The sequence below is a fragment of the Limulus polyphemus genome, unplaced genomic scaffold (assembly GCF_000517525.1).
Source record: "Limulus polyphemus unplaced genomic scaffold, Limulus_polyphemus-2.1.2 Scaffold1336, whole genome shotgun sequence".
In the NCBI taxonomy this organism is placed as follows: domain Eukaryota; kingdom Metazoa; phylum Arthropoda; class Merostomata; order Xiphosura; family Limulidae; genus Limulus; species Limulus polyphemus.
Window position 1 is genome coordinate 153,618 of NW_013666946.1, and position 16,190 is coordinate 169,807.

At 36.1% G+C, this 16,190-nt stretch overlaps 1 protein-coding gene across 3 annotated transcripts in view; it reads right to left on the reverse strand.

Moving 5' to 3' along the window:
• Positions 1–16,190, reverse strand: part of LOC106463151 (BLOC-1-related complex subunit 6-like) — an 88,842-nt gene that overhangs the window by 46,794 nt on the left and 25,858 nt on the right. For all 3 annotated transcript variants that reach the window (XM_013923146.2, XM_022390576.1, XM_022390578.1), the window contains exons 2-3: positions 14,126–14,984; positions 464–621 (exon numbers count right to left, since the gene is read on the reverse strand). In XM_013923146.2, the coding sequence (XP_013778600.1) occupies positions 464–621; positions 14,126–14,816 (849 nt within the window). In that variant the 5' untranslated portion in view covers positions 14,817–14,984. The remainder of the gene's footprint in view (positions 1–463; positions 622–14,125; positions 14,985–16,190) is intronic.

Consider the following 16,190-nt stretch of genomic DNA (forward strand, 5'->3'; position numbering starts at 1 on the left):
CTTATCGACTTCTTGAGCAGAATTCTAAGAAGAAAGTAAACCTACAGACATCGGTCTTGTTTCACACAATCTGCCTTCTTTCCTATTTAAATGTTTGTTATATTTGAGATCTTATTACATTCAGATCCTCTCTTTATGAGGAACTAATTATATATTCTAGAAACTTGTAAGTCAGGCAACATGCACTTGATTATACAATCAACAAAACAATTATAATTTTCTTAAAATTCCAGTATTACAAATATATCAGTCATTATATACATAACATGTTTTATGATAAAGTAACTGTTCTTCACACTACCTATTAACAAAAGTGTAAAAGAGTTTAAATACACATTCTCTAAATAGTTGAACTATAAAACAGCTAATACATTAAAGTACTGACTAACAGACTAAACAGCGGGTAAATTTTAACAATGAACCATTAAAACAAAATCCTGCAAATTAACTAAATCTATCATACACTATGAAGGGTGCCACTGAGATTTTCCAACATATTGTCTAGACAGGAAGCAACTTTGTGTGCCTGCATTTCCAGATCTGCAAGGGCTCCAGGATCTAGCAGGGGCACTTGAGGAGTCAAGGCCTGTCGATACAAACTTGGAGTTGATGATCTAGACCCTGAAAAAGATGAAATTACTAAAGAAAACAATACAGTAAACTCATGTTAATTCAGAAGCATCACTAAACACTGACACACAGGGCTCATGCCTCAAATCCCAGTTGGTGTCTTGAAAAATCAGAATAGAAAACCATGATTGATAGGATACTGAAACACCAAAAGTTATAATTTTCCTATACTAAAAATATATTTTCAATAAGTACTTACCTCCCTCACATATATAGCTATTCTTGTTCACTGCTGCCCTCTAAATGCAATTTTTTTTTCTCATCCCACAAGCCTTGTACTCCCACATACCCCACAATTATTGTGGTTCAACTACATCTTGCATGCAAACCATCATGCGACAACCTTCTACCAATATGAGAGTGACACACCATCCTGATGCATGTGACTCCCTCTATTCAATTCTACTGAACTATCACTTCGAGTTTAGGCAAAAAAAGGAAGCACAGGTGGGAAGTGTGAAAGGAGTTAAATACCAATTGGAAATATATTTTCAGCATAGGAAAATTATAACTTCTGATACAGTACATTACTTCTGCTCACAAATATAGCTAGAATCCCACACTGAAGAGGTGGAGGGATAAAAAGAGGCATATTTTGAAAGCATCTGAAGAACACCTTATACTGGTGATCCTCTTAATAGAGAATTATACGTGGGAGACTACACTACTTCTGTACCAGGTATACTTTTTGCCCAGTTTGAAAAGATGTGTGTCGCAGACTCTGGCAAAAAAAAAATAGAGGAAGCACAACCAAAAGGGAGAGAAAACAGTTGAATTGGAATCAGAACCACATGATACCATAATCACAATCCCATTGCGGAGAGGCTGTAGATGAATCCTCTACAGACAGTAATGTGAGGAAAAGTGAAACTGGATGTGCTCCAAGGCGTAGATTGGCCAGGGTGTGACGGATCATATGCGGTAGGTCAACTCTAGTCCAAAAACAAGTAGTATCTGGAATATAACCTCCAATCCATGGTAGGAGGTGGGTTCACACAGTCTTCATATCAAGTTCAGTAGAATGAAATTATATACTGTGCAGATCAATCAATGAAATGTGCACGTGAACCATCCACAACTACCCATAAAAATCTGAATCCAACATCTCAATAATAGCAGTAAGAGATGCACCCCTGTGGGAAGTCACATCATATTTATACTTAATCCAATAGGCAACCTACTGCACCACAGCAAACTCAGACCTCAAAAACTCCTTGAGGTGAAGTGCAAGAGGAAGGATTGTTACCTCCTTCAACATTATTCCTCTTGTTTTGTGTGATCATGAGGCAAATTGAGTGAAGAAAAGGAAAAACATAGGCAACACATGTATGTGGACTTATGTTGATTGATTCTGCAACCAAAACCAGTCCTGATCACCAGGACTCCTAATCACTCCTCCATGTGCAAAATTTCATAAGGCTTAGCAACTTACAACAAGCAGCAAATGAATACAAATGTTATAACTAGAAAAGATATTTGTTTGCTTTACTTCTTTATTTACTGTTCTATGTTTTTAGAAAAATAAGTTTTAGAACTTATTTGTAAATAGTAATAATGTATATACAAATATTATGTATAATATTTGAAATATGACTGGATTTTACAAAATACTAGTGCACTAAAACTCAGCCAAGACAGGTCACTTTGTAAAGAGTAAAAGTTTTATTTTATTTGGTATGGTAACACAAGTTTACTTGTGCCTCATCATTGTAACTTCTGTATTGTTAGCCAGGCATGGCAGTAAGGTCAATATAATAAAAATGATAAGTATATAAAAATGTATAATGTTAAGAGATTTAAGCTATTTAGTCTACACATTAGTCTTTTTGTGTTATAATTTGTAGTCATTCTTGAACGAAAAAGGTATAATTTATATTTATTTCCTAATTTTGTATGGTGGTTGCAGAGATTCGTTAGTGAAAATAACAGATGAAATATAGATTTTTCTTAGGAAATGTTTGTTAACTATCTAGACGTTATAAAGATTTCGCATGTAAAATTTGAAAATTTTCTGATGTATAAAATCATTTTTAATCTTAAAATGAAAATTACTTTGCATGTTAGATAGCAATATGTGAAAAGAAAAAAGGCACAAGAAAAACAATGCTTAAGAAACCTTAAGATTTAATTTAAAAATTGATATTTTGCGTATGAAAGCCTTGTAATGTTTACTGATAATCTGCCAAATTTCGTGAACATAAGCTTACTAATTTAAAGGTTATAGCATGAAACTATAACAAGTACAAAATGGTGATGAGGTCAGTCCCAGGGAACGAGTCCATGCAGAAAGAGTTAAAAACCACATATGTACCTGATCTAATGGATAAGTACTTCCATAGAAACCCACATCATCAAAAGTGATAAAACCTCTGAATGAGTAAGAGAGGGACAAGCAAGGGTGTGGAAAACTGAAAACTTCATCAAATGGAATCAAAAAAGGAGAAGGTTGGGCATGACTGAGGTGGGAGTTGAAAATACCACCAAGTGAAAATATACTGAGTAGGGAATAGGAAAGACTTCTCCAGCATGATAATACAACCCACTTGAGCAGCTTCGGAAAGAAGGAGACAATTATGACATAAAGACTCCATTTTTGAATGAACTAACCAAAGCCAGTCAACAATGTAGTGATGTAGGAGCAACCCCCGAGCATGCATAGGTCAGTCAAAAGCTTTGACAACCCAACAAAAGACACACAGAGCTGAATCAAACCCAAAGGGCAAGGCACAAAACTGGTACACAACCCCGTGATGAACAAACCCAAGATAGCATCTGCACCAAGTAGCAATAAGAAATGTGTAAATAATCGTTTGAAATGTCTATCATGGTCATCCACAAACAAACAGAAAAAACCCACTTTAGTGTAAGAAAGGACTCCATTGTAAAATGGGAAAGATCCAGAAATTGAGTGAAGTGGAACAGATCGACCACAGGGGATTGCAAGGGCTCATGGTGAGACAAATGAGCAACCAAAGAAAAAAAGGTCAAATGTTGTCTCACAGATTCCACACATGATTCCAAAGTTTCAGGAATATTCCCCAAATGGGATAGTTGGGTAAAAAGAGCCATTTGAAAGTTCTGAAGGTAAGTGAATGGTAAACAACCCTGGGACAACAGATCCTAACTGCAAAGAAACCACATGTGAAGAGACAGAGCCAAGGAGGACAATTGTGCAAACACAGAGGTAAGGAGGAAGAAGGTATACCCCAAAAATCCCTTAGAAGATCAGTGAAGTGCTTCAGAAAAAAGGTGCATGGTGTACAAGTACTGCAGGAGAGTACTAGAGACAAAAGCAAGAAAACTGGGCCTGGGATAAATGGGCAGGATTGTCAGGATCAGCCCCCCATACTAGAAGTAGTGTTTCTAACTGCTAAGAATCAAGAAAGAGTTAATCTGTCTGATGGTGAGCCAAGACAAACTGTTCCGTGGCCCATGGAAGTTGAGGCATGCTCGCAATTGAGAAACAAAATGCTCAGCATGAGCTGTGATATTAGGAGAAGGATGGAAAACAAAATACTAGGAGGAAGAAGTGTCATGTAATAAGGAATGAACAGGATTATAAGAAATCAGGGAAATGGATAAAACAGAACAAACCTGAAAAATCACATCTCAAAAGGGTGAATTAGGCCAAGCTGATTCCACAGGAGAGGCATGGAACGGCACAGCATACTTGGGAAGGGAAGAAAGGCTGTGAAACTCCTTGTCATCACAAGCAGATTCAGCAGGAAATCGAGCACTATCAGAAGAAGAAGGTTAACTCAGATAATGTTCAATATCCCAATGAATTAAGCCTGAAAATTTCTCACACAAGTTCCCCAACCTCATGCCTGTAAAACTGTGCTGATATCACTAGAAGAATCTCCGAAGTTGTAACATTAACTTCAGTATTCATCATAAAATGATGAAAATTTGAAAATTATTCAAATAAAAAAGAAGAAACAAGGTAAGTTATCACTAAAAACTTTAACAAATAAAACAATAGTAAAAGATTATATGATATTTCCACTTCATATGATAATATTAAAGAGAAAAATGCATGATCAGAGCATAATCAAACCACATTGTGACTATAGCACTGCCTAACAAGAAGTGATAGTTCGGTAGAATCGAATAGAGAGAATAACATGCATCAAGAGGGTGTGTCACACTTATATTGGTGGAGGCTTGTTGCATGATGATTTGCATTCAAAACACAACTGAACCATGATAATTGAACCATGGGGTACATGGGAGTGCAAGGCTTGTGGCATGCAAAAACATTTTGCATGTGGAAGGCAGCGCTGTATAAGAATAGCTATATACGAGAGAAGACGTAATGTACTGTACTGGAAATTCCCTCACCTATGGGCCCAAGCCCCAAGTCTTTTAAGCACCTAGCAATGCCTCTGTGTTAGTTCATTTGAACATTACCTGGAATATAATTTAATTGAGCTAAATGCACTTGATGTATACTTTTATTGTATTTTTTAAAATAAAATGGGAGGCTAACACATATTTGTAAAGATGAAACTTTACTTCAATAATCTTCTCTAAACACTTCTACAGATGTATCAACGCATTATTTGAATTTGAATTTTGAAAACCATAAATGCCACTTGAGCTAAATGCTTGATCAAACCTTGTTTTTTTTTACATTTATGTGTACAACATCAATAGTAATTTAAAATTGATAACATCCTGGGGAATTTCAACCTACTGTAATCATCCAGTTAACAAGAGTAAAGAAGCATAGGTAAATTTCAATGATATCTGTTATTGGTTTAGCCTGCAACACTAAATGATTATAATGCATTACTACTGACTCAATCACAAGAAACCCACAAGTAATACATAAGTAGTTACCTGGAACAACTACACAGCATGTTTCAACATTATTTCAACAAACTTAGTCATTTCACTGCACTTTAAATAAACACAGATTAAAGCCTCACAGTTATCCTCAAAATAGTACAAAATGTGTGATTTCAGTTGCTATCAGCCGTTCCATGACATAATATCACACATATTACATATTAACTAGAGCTCCTTTCACCAGATTAGTCATTACATGCCATAAGACTTGATGTCTCATAAACAGCTGGTATAAGTATCATTCCAACTAAGACTATATATTTATGTTGCGTTCAAACTGGCTTGAGAAGCTGAGGTATTGAAAAGTCTCATTAGTACTGATGCACAAGAAATAGTGTGTGAATGAAATGCTACTGTTTACTACAAACTCATACAGTACAAGTAAATAGTGATGTGATTTCAATTACTACCAAATTCTGACGTAGCCTTGTAGGATGTAGTCATCTTCTGCTTGAAAGACATGAGAAGCTAGTCTCATTAGTAAATAGTATTTGAATTAGATGTTATGGCATTTTTAATTGATTTCATTGTGAAATTAAAATTTTTCCTCTTTGCATCCAATCTCTATTTCTTTTTGGTTGAATCTGACTGATTCATATTCTGCATACAAATTTTCTGTTCCTTCTTTACTGTGGTCTTAAATAAGATATCATTGGTTCAGTTTTACCTGAAAATACCAGACTAGGTTTAGATTCAATTTTGGTATGATGACCAAGGACTTGTGTTTTCATCTTTTACTTTCTATATATCTCAGAGTCTGCATTTCAATGCATGAGTAAAAATTGTCTTTTCCAAGATTACATACATTTATAGTGAAAAGACCTTCCCCCAAAAAAAACTGAAATAAAACTAAGATCTGAAAATGTGATATGGTATCAAAAAAAATCCTGGATGAAGACCTTCCACTTTAGATGATAAAAGCTATGTTCACATTCTCAACCTGGCTTTAGAAAAACAATGTTGAGCATCAGTAAGTCTCCTAGGCTTCTGAGGTAGCACTCTCTCTCCCTTCCGTAACGCTAGCTTGTAGGAGTTGGTAGACAACTGTTTAAAGCTCTATATACAACTGTGGTAATTAACTGTGTAACGAATATTAACATTTTTCTAAATTGAAAATGTATTTACAATAATAATTACCTCCACTAACACTTATAGCTATTACTCAAACTTCAGGGTTTCTTCCTTTGCCCATCTAAGTATAGGTTTCATTTCATCTTGCTTGTTCCAGTCTTTTATACCCCACTCATTTGCTCTTGGCGATATTTGTCTCATGATACTCTCCACCTACATCAATGCACCCTCTATCCTGGTACTGTATATAAGCACCTCATTCATATAATGTTATCACTTTATTTTGAAACTGACTCCATCCTAATCTCTAATACTAGCTCTTAGTGGGGAGGAAGGGCAGGAGAGTGTCAATGGAGGTATTATCAGAAATATATATATTCAATTTAGGAAAATGTTAACTTCCAAAACATACATGCTTCCACTGACACTTATAGCTAGAATCCCACATTGATAAGGTGGAGGGGCGATTGAGGGCATTATCCATACAGAAAAGCCCCTGTCCACCACCCCAGTGACTAGTTCCACTAGTAGAATGTGCATTGGGGAGCCCTGAGGAACAGTACTCTGAAAACTGTGTAATAGGTGAACCAAGTTCCTTAATCTTTTAGAAACCAACCGACCCGATTTACTCAATCCGATGATTGGTAGGGGCAGTAGGATCCTCTTTAGCTTTGCTCATGATAGCATAGTATGGTAATATCACCTGACGAGCTCCTAGGTGGTCTTATGGAACACCTCATTTCTACAGAAGCTGTTGCAACTGGTAAGAAATATAGTGGAACAATGATTGCTAGTGCAGAATTGGATTGATAAAAGCACATCTGCATACAGAACACTTGCCACAGAGTGGGATCCAGTGAAAAAAAAAAGATGTAAGGGACCTTGGAATGTAAAGAGACAAAAGGAGTAAAAAAATACTCACCCCTCCTTTTAATCTAGCAGATGTGTCCAAAACAACCACAGGGGGTAGGCGAAAACTCTCAGAAGAAGAAACTGCCAGATGTGTAAATAATGTTAGAAAAAAGTATTGGGAAAAGTCCACACACCAGCCCACATGATGTCCTCCAGCGGGCAATTCAATCGAGCAGTAAAGACATAGAAATGTAACAAATCTTATGAGACATGACTTGCAGAAGTTTCCTCGCCTGTAAAGATAGTCCAAAATAACCAATACAGATCGATTTGTAAACTCACCTCATCATGGTAATCGGGGATAAATCACAGGAAACTGAAGGATCAAAGTGAATAAAAACTCTAGCACCTTGAAAGAAGTTAGTGTGGGCCCCATAATACGTCAGAGCCCTGACAGGACATAACAAATGATCAGCATCCACGTGGTCATACAGGTGAGAAATAGCCAGCAAATGAATTGGTGAGAAGGATTTATCCCCTTCCGTGGCTCCCAGTGTTAGGAAGGAAGGACCTATTTGTGTATATAGCAGGACATAAGTAGAGTGATAAAGAATCCTGTACACATGCAGTGCAAACAACTCTGACCTGTGATGTCCACAGGCCAGCAGCAACAAGCATACACTTTAAATCTTTCAGCATAAGCTCGGTCCTTAAGACCAACCTCATAACCATTTTGTGTTTGTTATAGTTTTCATGCTATAACATTTAAATTACTAAGCATATATTAACAACATTTGGCAGATTATCAGTAAACATCACAATATTTTCATACGCATAATATCTAATTTTTTTTATTAAGTCTTAAGGTTTGTAAAGCAATGTTTTTCTCATGCCTTTTTCTTCTTTTCACATGTTGCCTATCAAACATGCAAAGTAATTTTCATTTTAAGATTAAAAATACTTTTATGCATCAGAATATTTTCCAATTTCACATGTGAAGTCTTTACAATGTCCAGAAAGTTAACAAATGTTTCTCAAGAAAGAAAAAAAAACTTTAAATTTTATCTGTTATTTTCAGTAACAAATCTCTGTACGGGTTTGGTAGATTTGACCAATCTTGTAACTACCATACAAAAATTAGGAAATAAATATAAATTATGCCTCTTTCATTCTGGAATGGCAATAAATTATAACACAAAAACATAAATGTTTAGACTAAATACCTTAAATCTCATAAAATTATACACTTATATATATATTTATTATTTTTATTATATTGACCATTCAGTTGTGCCTGGCTAACAATACAGAAGTTACAATGACGGGAACACCTGCACTCATGTTACTGTATCCAATAATATAAAACTGATTTTTAGTCTTTACAAAGTGACCTGTCTTGGCTGTGTTTGAGTACACTATTATTTTGTAAAATAGTCACATTTCAAATATTATACATTACATATGTATATAGATTATTTCTATTTTGAAATAAGTTCTTAAACTTATTTTTCTTAAAACATAGAACAGTAAATAAAGAAGTAAGGTAAACAATTATCTCTTCTAGTTATGACTTTTGTACTCAGTTGCTGCTTGACGTAGGTTGTTGAGCCTTTTAAAATTTTGCACATGGAGGATATGAAATGAAATAATTTTTTTTTAGGTTTATATATACAGTTGAATAACCAAAATTTCATAAATTACTATACCAATACCATAGAATTCCATTATAATTTATGAAGCTTAGTAACTAAGCTGAATTTCGGTCTAAAATAAATATGAAATTTCGAGCAGACTAAAGACACAACCTACCTCCTTGAAACCTTGGTTCGAAAGAATGAGATGATGTCCAAACACATTAAAATGGCTAAAAAAGCCAGTAAGGGGACATTCTGAGCTTTTGATTGGATATTCGTGTCACATATAGTAGTTAATGTATATAAGGGAGCATTTCCAAAAATGGAAAAAGGTGAGTGGAGAGCACTGGGTTTGATTCATTATATGAGCTGTATCTTAGCAAATAGAAAAGATAAGACGTTCTTATTTTATATTATAGCTTGTCAATATTGGTAATTTGAGTTCCTAATTTGTATGAAACTACAGACTTAGTATGTTGACATCACAAACATGTAATTTGAACTAGCGGTGCATTCAACATACAATGTGACACACAAAAATCGATGTTTAACTGTTCTTTCAATATTTACTTTTAAATTTGAATTATAATCTATAGTTTGATACCCAAATTATTGGCATAAATTCATGAAATAATAGCTCAATAAAAATTTGAATGTGAGCCAATAAATGCGATGACATAGCCTTCGCTTCATGACCTGTCTGAAAAGGGTCAAGGGAAAATTAATACATAGTACATGAGGCTAAAGGCTTGAATGGATGCCAAGACAAAGCATGTAATACCACCTTAATATCCCATTTAGGTAATTGAAAAGGCCTTTTGGGACGAAGGATGCACAATGATTTGTGAAGATCAGATAGCAGTGGGGTCTCATATAATTTCCGATGTTTAAAATACCAAAGAGTAGTCGATAAAGCTGCTTTATTTTAGTTGACAGTAGACAGAGATAGACCTTTGTCAAAAAGCCAGGTCAAAAAATGAGATATAGTGGGCAAATTTTACTGAAGTGGGTTGAATTTCCTCATGAAACACCATTAGCGTTAAGTGTGCCCTTTCCATTGATAAGTAGCCATTGTGGATCTATGAAGAGATTGATACAGATATAAGGTAACTTTAGAAGTTAAATCCTGATGCTGTGCAAAGGGCTGCATAACATCCATGCATGAAGTTTAAGCTTCAGAATGTATGGGTGTAAAATGTCAGATCGAGGTTGCCTCAACAGAGATAGCCAAAGTGGAAGTAGCAGAGGTGGACACTCTTGAAGACACTGAAGAAGAGGAAACCATGGTTGGGCTGGCCAATCCAGGGCTACCGACAGCACTCGAATAAGATGGATTTAAGCATAGTCAAAACTCTGGATAATGAATTGGATGGAAGTCATAGAGGTGCAATCCCATCCAATCTTGAATGAATGCATCGATCACCAAAGCCCGAAGATGAGGTACTGGAATGGCAAATGCATCAATCATTGGAGTCCCAAACTGTGAGCAAATCCACCAGAAAACCTCACGATATAGCATCCATTTGGTTGGGAGAATTCAGTTGGGGTGAGACAAATGTTTGCTATTAAATTGATCCCCCCACCAGGAACATGGCAAGCTAGGAGGCTGATATGATGTGAGTGAGCCCAGTAGAGAATATCCAAAGTTTTAAAACAGATGTCCAAAGAATGCGTGCTTCCTTGACAGGAAATGTAAGATACCACCATGTAATTGTTGGACTGCAAGAAGTTCTAAAATATTAACGTGGAAGTAAGATTTGTCAACCGTCCATAGACCCTGGAATTCCTGACCATTGATATATGCACCCCATCCTTGAAATGAGGCATCTGTGAAGAGATGAATCTCAGTATGAGGGGGCAATTCCCCAAAACAGAGAGAATCATCCACACAGTAGGAGGATATGTAAGGGCCTGACTGCCCATTCCACAACATGGAGCTGGAAGAGAGGCAGCCAAGCCCGACTTAAATACACATTGAAAATGACACCCAGACGGACAACGTATTGAGTCAACATAAAAATGGATTTCTCGGCTCTGATAAAAAAAGCCAGCTTTCATGGATTTTGAAAGGAGAATCTGGGTGTGCCATTTTGCCAACTGACAATATGGTGCCAGAGGTAACCAGTTGTCCATATAATGCTGTGTGCAAAGGCCCAAAAATTGAAGGTGAAAAGAAAAAACTCATATGACTCTGCAGAAGACATATGACCAGATGCTAGGCCAAAGGGAAGAGCATTAAACTGCAGAACCTGATCCTTGTGCACAAGAGGTATATAGTGGCAGGATGACTCTGCTATGGGAATGTGGAGATAGGCATCGGCAACATCAAACTTAGTCATCCACAGACCTGGTAAAAAATGCCAATGTAGGTTGACTCTATTGTGAACCTAGGAGGATCAAGAACTGGTTGAAACAAGAAAGATTGATGATTGGATACTAATCTCCCATCTTCTTGGGCACAACAAATAAATATAGGAAGAACAGGTTTGACTGTCTTTACTGCTCTTTGACCAACAACTCAAATAGCCCAAGAACAAAGATCCACACTCTGTGAAAATGTTAGGGGTGGAAATAACACACGTTGAGAGGATAATGGAGGTGGAAATATGAACTTAATGACCAACCCCAATGTCAGAACCTGGAGTACCCATGGATCTGTGGTGAAGGATTTCCAAATGTCTAGAAGATGTTGTAATTGTGCTCCGACATATACCACTGGCATAGGGTAGACTGCATGAGTGGAGGAGCTTCTTGGATAAGAACAGAATCTGGGTACCAATAGATGGAGCAGCTAGAGTCAGGGGTCGGGACACATGACAAGCAATAGCACCATGACTTCCACTAGGGGCCAAAGAAAGTTGAGAGGCCAATAATGACAAGGAAGAATGCAAGCAGGCAACATCAATCCATGATTCCAAAACCTCTGGAATGCCCATAAACATCAAGGGATGAAGAAAAAGAGCCTCATGTAACTCACAGAGGGTGGCAGCAGGTAGAAAAACTCTTTACAACAAGGCATCTTTAATCAATGAGTCACAATAACATACAGGCCAGGAAACCAAAAGAGCAGAAGCTGACAATCTTACCAAAGTAGAAGTTAGCAGAGTAACCAATTTGTCATCATATTGATGTGGGGATCATTGAGAGGCTTCCGATAAAATTTGGAGGGAAGATAAATATCTCAGAACTGTAGTGAGGGTCAGATTGATCCTAGAAATCTGTGATCTGTTCAAAGTGATCACAGGCTCCATTCTGGAACCCCACATTTCCAAAAGTGAATCAAGTCTCTGGAAATCTAAATATATATCCTCTTGGCAGTGGTAAGCCAATGCATGCTATTCTGACAAATGTGGTGGACAAGGCATAGCTATCCCTTCAAGTAACTGAACAGTAAATCTCCCTGCATGAACACCAATATCAGGTGAAGGAGGAAAAACTAAGTATTTGCCCTCAGACCTTTCTGCCATCATGGAAGGAGTAAACTCAAAGGCAACTGAGGAAAGCCTCAGAACCTTACAAAACCAACTGACTAAATGAAGAAAGGTAGCAATAGGTGGCTGATCCAAATTGATCTTGTGAGAAGTCAACATAGTAAACGAAGGCATCGGAAAAAGTGAGTGTAAATTCTCTCCAGAATGTCCTAGATCATTGGCAAAAACAGCCTCAAAACCCCCCAGAGAGACACCCACATACTGAATATATGTCTGTATCTCACAGTGAATCAGATTATGGACAGGCACACCCAAGAATGGACCACCTCCTTCCGACTGTTGAGAGACGCAAGATAACAGAGGTGGAATAGTGTAGGTCTAATTAGCCTCCATGCTGGAAACAGTAATCCAGGAATTCATGCCTGAAAATAGCATGTTGAAACAAAAAGATTTTAAGTTTTGTTAAAATATTATTGAACAGAAATCAACTAGGTGACGTGAAAATTGCACCCAAGGACATTAACTATCACAGCACTTATTTAGAAAAACCAGATTCTAAATACTTTGTCGTGAAAGAGTGATAACATCTGAATGAGGCGCTTATATACAGTACTAGGATAGAGGGCGCGTTGATGTAGGTGGAGAGTATCATGAGACAAATATTGCCAAGGGCAATTGAGTGGGGTATAAAAGACTGGAGCCAGTGAGAAAAAATCAGACCAATGCTTAGATGGGCAAAGGAAGAAACAATGGAGGTCGAGTAATAGCTGTAAGTGTCAGCGGAAGTAAGTATATTTTGGAAATTTGTAAATATGTTTGACTTGTTTTAATATATTTTAAAATAAGTGGACTATGTGCTGTTTGTTTATTGTTGAAATTTATTGCCAACAAGTCACAGACACCTACTGTAAAGAATCCTGTCCGCCCATCCATCCATATATAATAATAAGACAGCTCTTTTGTAAATGACTAGTCTCTGATTATCTCTTTCTTTGTATGTCTTATTCACACTCAGTGTAAAAGGTTTTCATGTATTTACTTCATGTATAATTTGTCTCTACATAAAGGTCTGATTTATGTCATTCACACTTAACATGATTCCACTACATTAATGTTTGGATACAATTACAATTCTGATTTTGAAATAAAGTTAAAGTAAAAAAATGAGGTATGGAACTATGGTATATAAATATAGCTATAACACTTTCATAACTTAGAAAATAAACATACCTTATTCAGATTTATTGAAGTAATTTTTCAAACCTTTAGTAAAGGATTTAATGAGCTATAAATTATGCTAAATCCTGACCTTAAGTAGTCACAAAACTACATAAATTTTTAATTGTTCATAATGTCTGGCATGCTGAACATATGAAGTTTTGGTTTCCCTCTTGGGTGAACAGCATTCTAAAATTATTTCTTGTGTTTAGTGCAATACATCATCAAGTTTAGCAATGAAAAAGAAAAGTAGCATCTGTTTCTTTTTGCTGAATAGAGACATACATTAAACACTCCCAATAACTAAACCATTAATAACTTGAAAGAAGAATAAATCAATATATTTGATTTACAAGAAAGAAAAGTTTAGGAGAAGAATGAACTTAAATTATAAAGTTCTACTATGATGTATCATAAAGTTAAAACTTAACTGCTCACCTCTTCTTGAGTTTGGACTACTTAGTCTAATCTTCTCCTGAAGATCATCTGCAACAAATGAAACCATGTCACCATCAAAGGTTAGCATGCCCTGAAGTTCCGATAATCCACTTGTGTCACTCCCTGTCCTGCGATGTCCATATGATGATACAAATTCTTCTGAGCTGATAGATGGTGAATCTTCAAAACTTAAAATCTGTGCTTCAGAGGTCTGTTGAGACCTATTAACTCGATCATATTCTTGATCTTCATCTCCGATATGTTTGTTCTCATATATATCTGCATTTTCCATATGCACAATAGGTAACTGAGTGCTTTCCAATATTAAGCTTGTTGGCCTAGATCGAGTTGCTGCAAAATTATTTTCTGACACATGCTGATCTTTTGTGACAAATCCCAGTTTGCCAATACCAGAAACAGGTGTATCATGATCAAGTCCTGCCACTATTTTGGTTGTGTCACATGTTAGCTCTTGATCAAATGATATTTCCCCATATGAACCAGTCATAACTTCAGGGAATTCCTCATTATCTTCTTGATCAAGGTAGTCATTTATTTGTCTGTCAAGAGGTGAACTGAATGCTGCTTTTACATTACTTGGTGAGGAAGTGAGACTATTAGCTGTTTGCTTATGAGGGTTTAAAACATTTGTGTTTTGGTTTTGGAGAGTTTCCTCACTATTACAGGCCATGGCACTGTTGTATAATGTTTTTTTAATATATTTGGTATTCAATACCAATTCTCAACATCCTTGAAATTCAACAAATGAAAATGTCATCCACAGTCACTAAAACAATTTCCTAACTTCTTCCTGTTGTTTTAGATTTTTGTTAGTGAGGAAAATAACTTAAAGTAACCCCTGCAACATGAAAAAGAAAAAACAAAACATCAAAGTATAATGTACACAGTTGGTAGAACAAAATAAGAATAGCATACCTCAAACAACAGATAGGTGCAGTGCATTAATATTTTTCAACCTACTATATCTATTCTGCCTATACTAAATCTTATATGCCTATTTTTTTCTACCTTATGATGTACCTCAAGATATTTTTGTTTTTCTGCACTAACCAAACTCTGCAGTAGAATCTCAGTTGGACTCCCAAGACCCTTGCTATTCATTTTTAAAAAGGATGAGTGAATAGAAAAAATATTTGTTAGGATCAAAGTAGAAGCATTCAAAGCTGTAGCTGAAATGAAATATTATGGTATAAAGTGAATTACTGAAACTTGGTTAGCTATGGAGAATACTCAAAATAGAAAATATTTGGAAATTCCAGAATCTAAATTATTTAACAGTTATAGACTTGTTAACTTTCAAAATATGTAGGGCAAACTGAGGGATTTACACATTTTGATAAAAAGGTTAAAAAGAAATGACCTATATACTCCAGATAATTATAAAAGAACTTTTTACTTTAACCAACATTTCACCTTTGCAGCTTCATTAGGGTTGTACAAACTTGTTAAGAGAACAGGTGGAGTGGTTCTATATAAGGGATGAAATGCAGCATGTTAGGATTGAAGACGTCAAAAATGGAAGTCAAGAGGTTAAACTTATACTGGTTACAAGTCAAAGGTTTGAATGGTATCAAGTTTTTAATTGGCGGTTGTGATAGGTCATCTGATCAAACAGGATGGTTCAATTATAAACAAAATATTGTTGCGTCAGCAAGGTCATGTGACTAGTATCACGCCACATCCTTCTCGAACTTTCGTGAATTATCATGAGAATACTAGATTGGGGGTAGACTGGTATATATAAGACGGTCACAACGTGACGGAACAGCGTAGTAGTGATTAATTGAACTGCAGTCAGAGAGTGCAATTGAACTCGAGCACGAGAGACGTTCATTGAGAATTATATCGCAACTGTTGAAATTAAGTGTATCGTAAAGTTGTATTCGGAAAGAATAAACCAGTTTTATTTAAGAAAGGACTTGTGTCGCTAAAGTTTCGTCGGAACGAAGTTACGAAAAATCAATTAACGAACGAAGACGTAACAAATTGGTGTCAGGAGTGGGATCTAAAAAAAAAAAAATAGAAACGAAGAAGTAGGCGAAAT